Source organism: Mauremys mutica, chromosome 10 (assembly GCF_020497125.1).
Source record: "Mauremys mutica isolate MM-2020 ecotype Southern chromosome 10, ASM2049712v1, whole genome shotgun sequence".
Classification (NCBI taxonomy): domain Eukaryota; kingdom Metazoa; phylum Chordata; order Testudines; family Geoemydidae; genus Mauremys; species Mauremys mutica.
The window spans coordinates 61969028-61984388 of NC_059081.1; the positions used below are offsets into that span (position 1 = coordinate 61969028).

General features: G+C 52.3%; 1 protein-coding gene across 1 annotated transcript; it reads right to left on the reverse strand.

The window, feature by feature from the left end:
• Positions 1-8814: 8814 nt before the first annotated feature.
• FZD5 (frizzled class receptor 5) lies at positions 8815-11400 on the reverse strand. The gene is given in 2 exon segments (XM_045033048.1): positions 8815-11231; positions 11233-11400. Coding segments are annotated over 2 exon segments (2055 nt in total). The 5' UTR covers positions 11290-11400; the 3' UTR covers positions 8815-9233.
• Positions 11401-15361: the final 3961 nt, after the last annotated feature.

Below are 15361 nucleotides of genomic sequence, written 5' to 3' on the forward strand. Positions count from 1 at the left end.
GTCCTCGTGTCCACATTAGCACTGAGCTGAAATAATTCCTCTCCTTCCCTGGTATTTATCCCTCTGATATATTTAAAGAGTGCAATCATATCTCCTCTTGTCCTTCTTTTGGTTAAGGAAAACAAACCGAGCTCCTCAAGTCTCCTTTCATACGACAGTCCTTCCATTCCTCGGATCATTCTAGTGGCCCTTCTTTGTACTCGTTCCAGTTTGAATTCATCCTTCTTAAACATGGGAGACCAAAACTGCACACAATACTCCAAATGAGGTCTTACCAACGCCTTATATAACGGGACTAGCACCTCCTTATTTCTACTAGAAATACCTCGCCTAATGCATCTCAAGACCGCATTAGCTTTTTTAACGGCCACATCACATTGCTTACTCATAGTCATCCTACGATCAACCAGGACTCCTAGGTCCTTCTCCTCCTCCATTACTTCCAACTGGTGCGTCCCCAGCTTATAACTAAAATTCTTATTAGTCATCCCTAAATGCATAACCTTACACTTCTCATTATTGAATTTCATCTTGTTACTAATATTCCAGTTTTGCCACAGGACTCTTTGCTGCTTCTACAGTTTTACAAGGTCATCCAAATCTCCCTGGAGGATATCCCGATCCTTTTCCGAATTGGCAATACCTCCCAACTTGGTGTCATCCGCAAACTTTATCAGCCCACTCCTACTTTTGGTTCCGAGGTCAGCGATAAATAGATTAAATAAAATCGGACCCAAAACCGAACCTTGAGGAACTCCACTGGTAACCCCCCTCCAACCCGACAGATCACCCTTCAATACGACCCTCTGCAGTCTCCCCTTTAACCAGCTCCTTATCCACCTCTGGATTTTCATTTCGATCCCCATCTTTTCCAATTTAACCAGTAATTCCTCATGCGGTACCGTATCAAACGCCTTACTGAAATCAAGATATATTAGGTCCACCGCATTTCCTTTGTCTAAAAAATCTGTTACTTTCTCAAAGAAGGAGATCAGGTTGGTTTGACATGATCTACCTTTCGTAAAACCATGCTGTAATTTGTCCCAGTTGCCATCGGCCTCAAGGTCCGTAACCACTCTCTCCTGTGCCTGGTATTCACCTTTTTCTTTGACAGATGAAATAGTGAAGGATGTAATAGCACAGTAAGAAAAGGGATTTATGATCTTGGTTTCTAGGCGCATGACCGATTCTAGGATGTATCAATAGACCTCTCCCTAACAGTGTGGGAGAATCGGAAAAGAATATCCCACAAAGTAATCTGAATCTGCAGGATGTATTGCTGATCTTTTGTGTAGCTAGCACAGGCTCTCACAGAAGGCTGGGATTGCATCTGACTCCTCAGAACCAGACTGAAATCAGGTGCTGCCTTTGCTCAGTGGTATTTTAAGTTACCAAGTAGCATGCATGATATGTGGTGCTGCAACAGCATGGGGCATCTGATGACACATGTAGAATAGATAAAATCTGCATTTGAAAAAGTCAGTTTACCTTAAACATCAACTTTCATTGATGCATTAATCTGACAGACTGGCTAACAAATTGCTACTTATCAGTCAGAATGCTCATTCTCTCCTTTCCACCTCCCCCATATGGAAATCCACTGTTCAGCCAGCCTTTGGTGACTAACCCCTACAGATGTTATATGCAGTGTAATTCTAGCTGTCAGTCCCAGGATATTAGAGACAAGGTGGGTGAAGTAATATATTTTATTGGACCTTTCCCAGACCTGAAGAACTCTGTGTGGCTCAAAACCCAGTCTCTCTCAACAGAAGTTGGTCCAATAAAAGCAATTACTTCATCCACTTTGTCTCTCCAACCTATGAAAAATACCTAGTATAAAATTTCTACACTAAGATATTTGTGTGGAATCATCTCTTACTAGGTTCTCTGCATTTCTACTGATATTTCAGTGTTCTTCATTTTAGGTGTAGGTGATCGTGTTTGTATATTACAGATGCTTTGAGTCTCCTTAGCCATTGGTTTACATCTTTGCATTAAAAGCTTTTGAAAATGACTTAGGGAGGAATAAAAGGTATGCTCTTTTTGCTGCTTCATGATGTATAAAGGCCTGAATATTTTTAGAACACTTTCTTTGGAAAAGCAAGTCTTGCAAAAACGGTAGTAAAGAGGAGTTGGTGGTTGACTGGAGAACTAGTGAGATTTTGCTATAACCAACTTGAAATCTGAGCTACTGAGGAGGGGGAAGTGATTTTTAATCTATTTAGAACAGTTTAAATAGGAGTTAACAAAAGAAACTGACAACCGCTTGTGAGAAATTAAAGCTGGCAACATCCATTCCCCTTTGGTTGAGGACTTAACTCCCACTCCAGTGCTCTAGTTTTCCAGCAAAAACACAAGAGACAAACCTTTAAAATCCGCTTTGCAACCTCAGAAATCGGGGATATTAAATCTTTTGGACCTTTCTATATTGAAGCAGCAAAGAAGTTGGGTTTTACTTTTTGGTGCTGTAAGACACCTTAAGGAGAGACCGCATCTGCGTGTTTCAAAGGGAATCTCATCCAGCTTTTCCTCGGGAAGCCTGATCTTTTTTTAGAAAAGGCTCCATAGAAGGTGTCAACCGTGCTGTTTCAAAAACAAGCCATTGCTCAGAGGGAATTTATTCATAATCACTATTGGAAATGTCCCTTTAAAAACAAAAATGAGATTTTTATTATAGAGGACAAGTTAATTCAGTGTGTGCATTGGGCTGTGTGTACTGGGTATAGATAACCCAATGAAAAATGCCCACGAATCCAACAGTTGGATACTTAAATGTTTATTGAGCTGCAACACTGTCTTCTAGTCGTAGTTGTGACACTCAATCGCTGACAGCAAATTGCCCAGCTATGTGCTTGTTTCAATGCAGGCTAGTTAGAATCAACTCCGCTCCCATCCACAAGTATCATTAGGTGGAGATCAACACTCTGCCAGCCATTCATTGATACGGGCTTAGTCTGATAGAATCCCAGCTGAAGAATGCAAACTTGCTTCAGCGCAACCTTTGCCCTTTGGATACAGGAACTGTGTGTTTTGTTGCTACGGCAATTTAGTATGAGAACCACTTCAAGTGGGTTTGGTGGGTAGTACTCCTGGGATAGAATAAATGTCGTCAACACCCATATTTTTACCAAGAAAAGGCATCAGGCATAATGTGGGCAAGTGGAGGAGGAGAAGGAGGGAGCGATTTGAGGCAAGCGCTGAAGGAGAGGTGGAGTACATGCTACAGAGTACGTTCCAAGCATGTAAGTAGGGGTGGCTGCTGGTCAATGCTGAAGTGTAGATCTGAATAGTGGAGAGAGCTCCACCAGAAAGGAAGTGGTGGTATCTCTTCAGACCTAATTTCCATGCAAGAACAGCCGTACTGGGTCAGACTAAATGTCCATCTAGCCCAGTATCTTGTCTTCCGACAGTGGCCAATGTGCCCCAGAAAGAACGAACAGAAAAAGTAATCAAGTGATCCATTCCCTATCGCTCATGTAGTTCTTGAGTGACCTGTACCCAGTTTTAGTAAGAAATATCCATCCTTATGTGGTACATGTTCTCCTGCCAAGTGGCATACCAGAGAGAAATGCAGAAAGGATTTATAGAGTGCACCAAATTACACCCCTCATTTCTTAAGAGCGTTGTCACTCTTGTCCTTAACACTCGCGTTTACCTTCCTTTCTCCTGGTGCATGGTATCTTAGAAGTTGTGAGCGCTCTGGGGGAGGCGAATTAGGCTAACTTGTCAGTCTGTAAAGGCTAGGCCTAGTTCTAAGACAGCTGGTGGGGGCCCAGCAGGAGGAGACTAATCCAAGATACATGAGTTTATCCCCAGTAGTGCAGTTCCTAAACTTAGGGGCAGCTTTTTCAGCTCACAAGACTAAGATCTTGACAGCACCTGTTCCCTGCCAGCTCCTACATGCTGTGACTGGTTCTGTGCAAGACAATGGAAGAGGCAGTAGCTGCCCTGAGAACATTAGTCTGAATGGACAGATAAGGACTGAACACACCTGGGGGGACCTAGTGATGAGATGCCTAATCATGGGATAAACTATTCCAATACCTTACTTGTTAGTAAGGGACTGACTAGCTCAGGTGACTAGCAGCCTACCAGCTTCCTTCCCCACCTGGAGGGATGAACTCTGGGCCAGTGCTGTGCTGAATCTTGGTGTGCCACTTCTGCACACCTCCTATTCACCTACGCATTCTAACTCTCCCTGCAGATCCAGGTCTCCAAATCCCAGAGTATGGCAGACTCCAGGAAAGGGGAAGGCTGGAACACGGCAAGACCCAGTGGGTGTATTTAAAAGAAAGTGAGTGTGCCCTAGTTTATTAGAAAAGGCCCCATTCTGAGAGGCGCTGCAGGCTCTCTACCCAAAGGAAGCTGTGGATCTTGACGCATGGCAGGATCAGACCCTGTGACCATCTTATTTGCACTGATGGAGAATGGCCAGACAGGTATTGGTGCCTTGGAATCATAATCTTGGAGGTCAGCGTCCGTGTTTGATCCATGATCACTTCTGATAGTGCTGCTTGGGTGACAGAACTCCAGCCGATGCTATGCACACTTCAGAGCTAACTGGATAGCTGAGTGCTGCGTGATTAGTCACAAGTGAGCAAGTCTTAACCCTGTGCCTCCCTATTTTAAATGCTCTTCCTGCAGCATCGGTACCTTTAGACTGAATCCTTGCAAAATGAGATGTTACCTCCTGGAGAGGAAGATTTCCAGGGTTTGTCTTGCGGATTATGTGGGTCTGCACCAAATCTGGACCGAGGACTGAGATTGGCATACACTCCTAGTTGACTGAGACTTGCTTGACTGTGTTAACTGGTAAGTACCGAAGGACAGGTGTACGGTGCTTGAGTTTATTGCTGGATAAGGACCTGACACTATTCCAGTTCAAAAGACCCATACATTTTACAGTAAGGCCTATGCTCTAACTATGGGGCGTTACCTTGAACAATCAGGGCAGTGCACTTTACAGGAGCTGTTATGGACACAAGCCAACAGCAATGCTTGCCTTGAAAGCAACTCTTGATCTACTAGTGTTTACCCCCCCCCTTTTTTTTTTAAAGTCCCAGAACAGACCTAAGTTTTCCCCCTCCCCCCATTTCTGTAACATTTCCTTACAAGGCTTTGTTTATAACCTGCATGAGGACTTCTAGTGGGATTCCACTAGCTGCATTCCTGTTTCCTGCAGGGAAATGTGACTCTTATTTGTATAATAATGCCTGGAGTCCCCAGTGTGGGAATAGGGCCCCATGGAGCTAAGCACTACTCCTATAAGCCCTATTTCATTGCCTCAGGGCTAGTTTCAGCACATCCCTTTCAGTGCCTCCTGCTGGTAAGAAATGGGAGGGAAGCATTCTCTAGCATGTTCTCATTTTCCCCCTCTGTTGTTCCTTTTATTTTGCTCTACCATCAGGAACAAAGAAATAAAAATAGACACTTTTGTTTTCTCATAAATAGCTAATCTCCATATTTTTTCTTTGAATAAAATCTCAGGTTTTCTTCAACTTTTCACAAAATAGAATACATACAAAGTTACTTCTTAAACAAACAAAAAAAAAGTCACAGGGTCAGCAACTGAAGTGTGTGAAGTCTAATGCGTACAAGTGTGGGCCCCACCTAATAACGGGCACAAAATAACATCTCTTTACCCACCTACTGCTTTGAGTTGCTGCTGCTGCTTGCAGTGCAGTGGTGAAAATCTGAAGAATCCTGAAAGCCAGGGCAAGTAAAGCTTCAGCTGTTATGAGTGGCTGTAGCAAAGGTTTGTCATCAGCCCAAAGCTACCCTCACCTCTGCTTCAACTATGCTCACATTTTTTCAGCAGTCCACAGTTCGCGGCTCTCTTTTTTAAAAAGAAAACTACACTGACGCAGTTACACTTGAAGAAAAATCCTTTTGATGTGGTTTTGTTCAAGGTATTGAATGACGTGTGTATAGCTATGCCTACAACAGGCCACTACAGCAAGACCCAGGTAAAAATGGGCATGAATTTGACCACTAAAATGAGTCAGGATGTTGGACTACGCCTCACAACTAGCCCCAGTGCAGCTAGGCTGAAGCTGCCTTGTTAATGAGAACAAACCCGTATCAAAGTTCACTAAAATTCTCTAGTATATACAGAGCAGATTCCATAGTACAATTATTTACAGGGTGTAACAGAACCATCTCCTAGTGCAGTACTGTACACTCTGCATTGCAGGATCCTTGTCACAGCCGCTGCAACCTTGTGCTGGGGAAGGTTATTGCCAAGCTGCTGGGGCCTTGTTCATACACTTCCCACACCACACATGACTGGATAAGGAAGACCCTGGCCATCCTTGATTTTCTGGCTGGCTGCAGGCTCGCTTTCCCGCTCTTTGTTTCTGATAAGCAGGGGAGTAGAGCTTGCCTCCAGAGCTACCTTGGGAGGAGGGAGGTGTAGAGCTTTCCAAGCCTGGCCATCTCAGGGAACAGGTGCTCAGTGGTGCCACCATGGCCATCTGAGGTGGTGCAGCTCAGAGGAGAACACGTGCATTCAGCTGCTTCTGGGGAAATCAGGGTTTTTAGAGCTTTTCCCCTCACTCCCTCTACTGCCCACAAAGCGAAAGACTAGACTCAGGGGCCTGGGCCTTGAAATATTCTGCTGCTGCGGGGAGGGGCTGTGTCCATTTTTGTGCCTGGGGAGTGCAGGTCAGTGGTGCTGTTACCTAGGGCAGGCCAATGCACCAGCCCTGCCCTTCCCCGGGAGAGTCCCGCTGACTGAGTGCTCGCTGGTGGAGGCCAGCTTTAAAGCCGCACCACTTTAGAGTCCAAAAGCCGATGCTGGGCTACTGCCACATTGCATCAAATCTGGAGGCTGGTGCAAGGAGAGGTGTGTGTGGGCGGAGTCATTAGGGGGTGGTTTGCTAGAAAGTGAAGCGCACGCTGGGGTTTTATTCCTAAATTTGGTCACAGCTCCTGGGAAACTCAAATCAGCTGCACTTAGCAGTGGGGGGGGGGGGCGCTGCTCCTTTGATAGAGTTGGTAATTCCTGCTCCTCATTCTGGGTAAAGCCCCGTGAAGCCGGCCTGCTATGCACTGCTGAGCCCTGGCTGGCTCAATGGGGAGCAAACTGCTCCGTTTGTGTCAGTGTTGAGGCAGTTGCACAGGGAGGGGATTGCACTCTTGTGCACCAGGCATGTGACACTGCTGCCAGCTTTCCATGGGGTCATTTCTCCCTTACAGGCACAGGGGCCTGTCTCAGCAGAGCGTGGGGGCAGCCCGGGAAATTGACATGAGCGGAGGCAAAGCTACGCGTGCTCCCGCTGAGGCCGCTCCTTTTGGAAAAGGAAAAGGGGCGGGGCTTGGGCCCCCAGCGGAGTGGCCAATTCAGGGGCAGCCCCTTCGGGCCCAGCAGCCTGGTTAACGCGGGTGGGGGAAAGTTGCAGCGTGTCCCGGGCGGAGAGCTCCTGTGCGCTGGCAGGGCCCCGCCGCTGGAGCAAGGCAGGAGGCCGCGGCTTTGGCTCTGGGCTTTAGAGAGTTTTGGTCCGGCCCGGCCCGACGGCTGAATGGGGAAGCCAGCGCGGGTGGCGCCCCGCCTGGGACAGAGCGGAGGAGGAAATGGCTAATCCGGAGTCACTAGAAACCCCCCTGGCCCTCGTTCCCCGGGGGGGGGGGTGACTACAGGCCCGCGCTACTGCAGCAGGCGGCGGCCCTGGGGAACCGATGCACTGGGCAGCCGCTAGGCACCTGCGCCTGCCCCTTCCCCAGCTCCCCCTGCAGAAAGGGCAGCGCCCGGCGGGCGGGGGGCGCGACGCTTCCCGCTGAGAGCTGGCGGCGGATCGCTGCTAATCGGGCCCTCGCCCCCCGCCCTGCAGGAACCCGGCGGGGAAGCGGGAAAAGAGGCGGCGGCGAACGCCGCCCCGGCAGGCGGAGGCGGGCGCAGACCTTTGCCCTGCTCCAGGCGGCGGCAACACTCGCAGGTTGCAAACACGGTCAGGCGCTAAGTGCGCAGCGCCGCTAAACGGCCTCTAGCAGCCAGGGGCCCGTTCCCCTCCCCCCCCCCCTTCCCGGCCCTTTCAGGGAGGAGGAGACGCGCCCCCACCCTCTCCTCCCGCAGGACATTTGGTTTTTGTAACTGCAACCTGCGCTTGCTTCACCCCCCTTCACTAACCCGGGGGAGTGACTCCGGTTTGAACAGGCGGACTTTTAAAGGCCCCTTGTAAACTACGAATCTCTGCTGAGGTTTAACCCCCCCCCCCGCGGCCGGAGGAACTGGAGGGGGGGGGCGGATTCCCGGGGACTGCCACGGCCCCAGCCTTGCACGGGGGAGGGGGCTTGTCTGTTGCCTGGGCAGGGAGCCGGTGGCCGAGCACTCCGCGGGGCGGGGGGGGGGGTGTTGCCTTCGCACGCAGTTGATAAAAGCCCCGCGGTGTAACCGGGGTGTCCCTGCCTGGGTCAGCAAACAGCGGGGTCTGGCCTGAGAGCAGGAGGCCGCTGGCCACAGGAATGAGGTTCAAAGTGTAGGGCGGAGTCCTTATTTAAACCCCTTAGCTCGCTCCCGTCCCCGCTTGCCAGACGCTGACAGTCCCTCTCCTCTCAGCCCCAGTCCTGGGGTCTGGCTCTGCTCTAGGAGATGACAACGGATTAGCCCAAGACCGGTCAAGCTTAGGGTGACCAGATGTCCCGCTTTTATAGGGACAGTCCTGATAGCCGGGGCTTTTTCCCTATAGGGACGCCTATTACCCCACCCCACCCTGCCCTGATTTTTCACACTTTCTAGCTGGTCACCCCGGTCATGCTTAGCTGACTGCCCGTCCCCTGCACCCAGGGGCGGCACCCCGCGGAAGAAGGCAGCACGTATCGGTAAAAGGGGCACGAAAGCCCCGTCTTTATTCTCCGGCCCCGCCACCCAGGGTTTCTGAATAAAGTTACACTGGAAGTTGCTCTTCCAGTGCGTCGATCTTCTGAAAGTCTCCGTTCAACGGGCTCCCTCGTCTGTTACATCCGCCCGTGGCCAACTCGGAGTGAAATCTACCAGCCAGCCCTAGGGAACCGTCCCTGCTGGTACCCGCAAGGGGCTGGAGTTACCTGCGAGCGGGGCCGGCCCGAGCAGTCCGCTCTCCCCACGCAGCCAGGGGGCCGCACCCGCTTCGGGGGACCCTGGCACTTCCCAGCGGGATCCCCTGCCCCTTACGAAGTGCTGGGGGAGGCAGCAGCTCCCGGCCCCCGGAGCGGAGCTCGCACGGCCCCGGGGGAGTCTGGCGCGGTCCCGGTGCCCGTCACACCTGAGAGAGCGGGACCTGCTTGTGGTAGGACGCGGCGGCCGCGCCCCCAGCCCTGGCTGTCAAAGCGGAGCTGGCTTCCCCGTACGCGGAGGGCTTCCTGCCCCGGCACCACTTCCCCGTGAACTGCCTCCAGGAGTCCAGCGTCTTCCCGGACCAGATCCACACGCCCGAGGTGATGCCCACCACCAGGCACATGAAGTACTTGAGCATGAAGACGGCGTAGTCCGGCTTGGGCTTGCTGGGGTCGCCGGGGCAGGAGCAGTTCTGCGCCTTCTCCCAGCTCTCCCGGTAGTGCTGCTCGTACACGTAGCACGCCACCACCAGGGTGGCCGGCACCGTGTAGAGGACGGTGAAGATGCCGATGCGGATCATCAGCTTCTCCAGCTTGTCCGTCTTGGTGCCCCCCTGCTTGATGACGCTGCGGATGCGGAAGAGGGACACGAAGCCCGCCAGCAGGAAGAGGGTCCCGGTGAAGAGATAGACCACCAGGGGGGCCAGCACGAAGCCCCGCAGGTTGTCCAGGTTCTGGTTGCCCACGTAGCACACGCCCGCCACCGGGTCCCCGTCCACCGAGCTCAGGGCCAGCACGGCGATGGACTTGACGCTGGGGATGAGCCAGGCGGCCAGGTGGAAGTACTGCGAGTAGCCGGCGATGGCCTCGTTGCCCCACTTCAGGCCGGCGGCCAGGAACCAGGTGAGGGACAGGATCACCCACCAGATGGAGCTGGCCATGCCGAAGAAGTAGAGCAGCAGGAAGACCGCGGTGCAGAGCGCGGGGCCCGTGGTCTCGTAGTGCACGTGGCGGTACTCCGCGTTGCAAGCCACGCTGGCGTGGCCCGCCAGCAGCCGCACGATGTAGCCCAGGGAGACGAAGAGGTAGCAGGCGGAGAGGAAGATGATGGGCCGCTCCGGGTAGCGGAACCGCTCCATGTCGATCAGGAAGGTGGCCACGGTGGTGGAGGTGGAGAGGAAGCAGAGGATGGACCAGAGCCCGATCCAGAAGCTGGCGAAGGTCTTCTCGTCCTGGGTGAAGTAGGGCTGGAAGCAGGGCACGGCGCAGTTGGGCACCTGGCCGGTCCGGATCTTGCTGTAGAGCGGGTGGGACTCGCGGGCGATGGGCACGAAGGGCTCGGTGCAGCGGCACACCCGGCCGCAGTCCGGGCTCAGGCTCCGCTGGGGCCCCCTGGAGGCGCGGGTGGGCTTGGCCAGGCCGGGCGGCGCGGCGGGCGGCGTGGTGGGCTCGCTGCGGTTGTAATCCATGCAGAGCGTGTCCGGGTCCCCCAGCGCCGGCAGCCGGTCGCAGCTCATCCGCTCGGGCCAGGCGAAGCCGTACTGGCGCATGAGGGGCGAGCAGCCGGCCTTGGCCCGCTCGCACACGGCGCGGCAGGGCGGCAGGGGCTTGGCGTAGTCCAGCAGGCAGATGGGGGTGTACACGCTGCAGAGGAAGAAGCGCAGGTCCGGCGAGCACTGGATCTCCACCAGCGGCCAGAACTGGTGCACCTCCAGCCCCGCCTCGTCCTGCGTGTCGTGGTTGAACTGGTTGGGCATGTAGGTCAGGTTGTAGCCGATGCCCTTGCACATGGGCACCGTGATCTCCTGGCACACGGGCGCCTTGGCGGCGGCGGCCGCCAGCAGCGGGAGCCGCAGCACGAGCAGCAGGGTCCGGAGCCCCCGGCCGGCGCCGACCATCGTGAGCGCAGCGCGCCCCGGCCCCGGCCGCGGCTGGCCCGGGGCAGCAGCAGACGAGCTCGGGCAGGAGCTGCGGAGTCTCTCCCCGGCGCCCGCCGCCGGCGGGGACCCCGAGTCCGGCGGGCCGGGGCGCTCCCTAGGCACGGGCGGCGCTCGGCTCCCGGAGAAGTTTGGCAGCGGTCCCTGCGCCGCGCCCGGCCCCTGGGGCATGGCCCGCCCGCGAGGGGCGGCTCGGCGCTCAGCCCCGGCCGGCCCGCTGCCCCCGCACGCCGGGCTCCATGGCCGCGGGCAGCCACCTGCGGCGGAAGGGGACGAGGAGCGAGGTCCCGGCCGCTGCGATCCGGCCGGGCGGGCAGGGCATCAGGCTGCCCCGGGCGCCCGGCACCGCGTAGCGCCCTGCAGCCCGCGGGCTCCGGCTCCGGCACTCGCTGCAGCCACCGCCACCCCTACAGCCGGCGCCGGCGGAGTGGAGCCCCGCACACAGCCACCTGCGCTCAAATGCACGGGCGGCAGCCCCGCCCCCTCGCCTGCTGGTCACGCCCCCTGCGGGGTGCCACGCCCCTCCGCGATTAGCCCCACCCACTCCCCACGGTGATTCCCCAAGGGAGCGAGCGTCTCTCCCCCCCAGCCCTCCCATTGGGGCACACACCGGCGCCGGGCCCCACCTCTGAATCTGCTCAAACGGGGGCCCTTCCTCAGGCACAGCTCCCCATCCAGGGCACCCTGGAGCTCCTGAGCTCTCACCTGGACACCGGCACCGGCGGGGGCGTGGCTTGCAGTGTCAAATGCAAAGGTGGGTGTTGCGATGTGTCCCTTCCCTTGCTCTGGGGGCACAACATCACAGCACTGGGCTAGTGCATGAGCCCCACAGCGCGAAACTGACTTGCAGAGAGTCTCTTTGCAGCTACCACAAACATACATAGTAAACAACCCTAGAAGGAATCAACCCTAGAAGGAATCAAGCCTGTTGATTAATAACACAGATGAGGAATTTAAAAAAATCTCAGTTTAGGATTTGTAAACTGACAGTTCCTCTTAAAACATTCTAGGTGTCCTAATGTTTTTATTTGCTAATATTTCAACATCTGGAGAAGGCTCATAAGTTTAATATGTTTGAGATGTAGTTCACCCCATGCATGTACACACAGATAGCTTATATGATCTTATATATAAACTTGGCACTAGGTGGACTGGGATACTGGAGCTCATTGGAACAAACCCGATTCCCTCCACAGCGATCAGTTAAAGTGAAGAACAGGAAGGAACAGGACAGAAATAAGCTGTGGGCTTTGTGCTTTCAACACCTAAGAAGTGCATCAATAACCTACTAATGCATCCTCGGGAGAGCTCGAGAGCTCATTAATTATACATTTCATTAAAAACTCACAAAACAGTTTTTGGAGGTTTCTCCAACGTATCCTTCTGCTATGAAAAGTAGCTCCCAGTAATAGGAGAAGCAAACGTAGCAGGGAAACGTTTAGAAACCCCTTGTCTCAGCTAGTTTGAATCAAACTGGGTCCCTCTTGTTTGCGTTGCTGGTCTCTTGGTCTCTCATCTAGCTCTTTCTGGCCCTGCAGAATCCCAGCTGCTCTTTCAGCAGCACAAGGTCAGCGTGCTTGCTTTGCTAAAACGCTGATTGAACAGCTCCCCGTTTTGCTAGACACCAGACCATGAGTGCTGAGCCTCTGACGCAGGGACACGGTTGGGGCGTTTGGCACTCTCAGGAAAGAAGCAGATATTGAAACGTACTTTTTCTCCTTCATCTCCTCACTGCCCCCTTCACTTCCCACTCTCAAAGGTGCAGTATCTTTGTCCCGCCCCCTCCATTAACTTTTCCCACTTCACCCACTGAACACAAGAGGAGTAGGATTTTGGCATGTAAGGTTAAGCAGTGGAAATTGGTGTACAGCGGTGATATAATCAAAAAGACCCAACTAGCCTATCAGAAGGTGGTTTTGGACACTCAGTGTCCTGTGCCGGGGACTAATAACCTGCAAGCACAGAACAAATTATAAATTACCCACCCTCGTCTCCAGGCCTTCAGTTAATATTCTGACTGCTAACCACCTGTTTCCCTAGGCAGTCTGTGAAACTAGCCCCCTCTACACTGAACCAGAAAGAACCAGAGCAGGAAACAAACACAGAAACAGCATGTAGGTTACAACGTCAGCTCTGTGTAATTGTGTCTAAAAGAGATTATTATGCATGTGAACAGCCCTTCCTTAGTCAAGGCCTGGGGCGGGGGTGCCTACTTTGCAGATGCATAATGATGGTTTGGCTGGAGACTGGGCCACTGCAGCTAGGGATGTCTCAGGTGGGAGCTGCTAGGCAGGCTAGAGTTCCCTTTGGGGGGTGTCCCAGAGAACAGCCCATTACACTCTCATTTCTGTATCATAGAATATCAGGGGTGGACAGGACCTCATGTAGGCTAACTCCCTGCTCAAAGCAGGATCAATCCCCAGCCCTAAATGGCCCCCTCAAGCATTGAACTCACACCCCTTAGTTTAGGAGACTACTGCTCAAACCACTGAGCTATCACTTCCCCAGACCCAGGATCTGATCCGGCGCCTGTTGGAGACCATGGCAAAACTCCCATTGACTTCAATGGGAGCTGGATCATCCCATATTATTTCCCCTCCTAGGAGAGATTAGATAGTAAGACAGAATCCCGCCCAATTAGTTTTCCCAAAGAAAATAAGGGCGGGGCTACACTAGCAAGTTAGAGTGGCAAACAGTCCTGTGGCACCTTATAGACTAACAAACGTATTGGAGCATGAGCTTTCGTGGGTGAATACCCACTTCATCGGATGCAAGTTAGCAAGTTAGGTTGACCCAGCTATGCCGCTTGAGGGTTGCGAAAAATTCACCCCCCTGAGAGACGGATGTAAGCCGACCAGTGTAGACAGCGCTAAGAATTCTCCCGTTGACCTAGCCGCCACCTCATGGAGAGGCTGAACCCCTTCCATTGCTGTAAGTGTCAATGCTACAGCAGTGCTGCCGTAGCCTTTCTAGTGTAGACATAGATAGAGCCTCCTGACTACAAAACCCTGGGCCTAGTGCCCACGGATTGCCCTGGAGACCAGCTCATCAGCCCAGAGAAAGCAAACGATGAACCGGGGTGCACCTTGTGAATCCGACATCCCATCCCTTCTTCTAGATGGGTGTCCCCTTGAATGGTTTGCTTTAGTCTGAGTAGCAATAGACCCTTGCATGCAGAAACTGTCAGCAGTTTCTCCTGCTTCCACCACCCGAGTACCACCAGGGGACAGCAGCCATGGCATTGGCCCACCTTGGGTCCTGTGTACATAGGTCACTTTTCCTGGTTACCACAGGCTGGATGCTTGCCCCACGCAGTGTCACTCAGCTATATCACCCAGCTCCCCGAGTGGCATGAAGAACCAAGAAATTGCTGATATTTTTTCAAAACAGAAGCCAGCTCCTGGTTCATAGTATCTCATCCATATTAGAATCAATATAGGCTAACGAACACGGTTCTTGTATTTATAAGGTGCCTGTCACCTTAGGTGCTAATTCCCAACTAGTCAATGGGAGTTAGGTGCCTAAATACCTTTGTGAATCCCACCCACAAGGCTCTGATTCTGCAAACACTTAGACCTTGTCTACACACAAAACGTGCACCAGTTTTGCTAAAATTGGATTTTAAAATCCATTTCTTGAAAGCAGTGCAAGGCCCTACATTAATTTAACCCTGTTTCGGTTTACTGATTTATACCAAATCAAAAGAAACCAGATTTAAACTGACCTAAGAGTGCCCACAGACAGGATTGCACAAGTTTAGCAAAATCAGTTTAAACACCTTACCATTCGCTAAATCAGTACAAGTCTGTATGTAGACATGTACTTCAGTAGCTGCTTAACTTTACACATGGAACTAGTTCCATTGACTTCAAAGGGAGCACTGGTGTGTAGTATTAAGCACGTGCCTAAATGTTTGCACATTCAGGGCCTAACCACCAATCTCAGCATTAATAACTGCTGTCCTGTAATAACAGAGAGTAGTTCTTTTTTGTCCCTTTATTGTCTACATATAAAATTGCCACTTTACCAAAAAATAATCAGTTGATACTTATACAAGCGCTTAACATATTAGGAAGTAGACTAGACAAGCCTGTTAAATCTCATTCTTCAAGATCAAGCTTACTGCTCCTTATGAAAATGTCCTATAGCATTTAACAGGGAAGAAACCAGTCTGTTTCTATAGACACTAACAAGCCTGATGTCTGGGAGAATGAGCTCCTTTTCCTAGAATTTTTGAAGATGCTTACAGAGTTTAGAGTTCTGGAGAGTTAGCAGCTAGAGAAAGGATATCCTCTATTCATTTAAATGGGGCAGGTCTCTAAGCGAATTCTATGATTCCTGCATGTTGCAGCCACTTGAGCATTCCAAAACTGAATGCAGTTTGTCATACTATC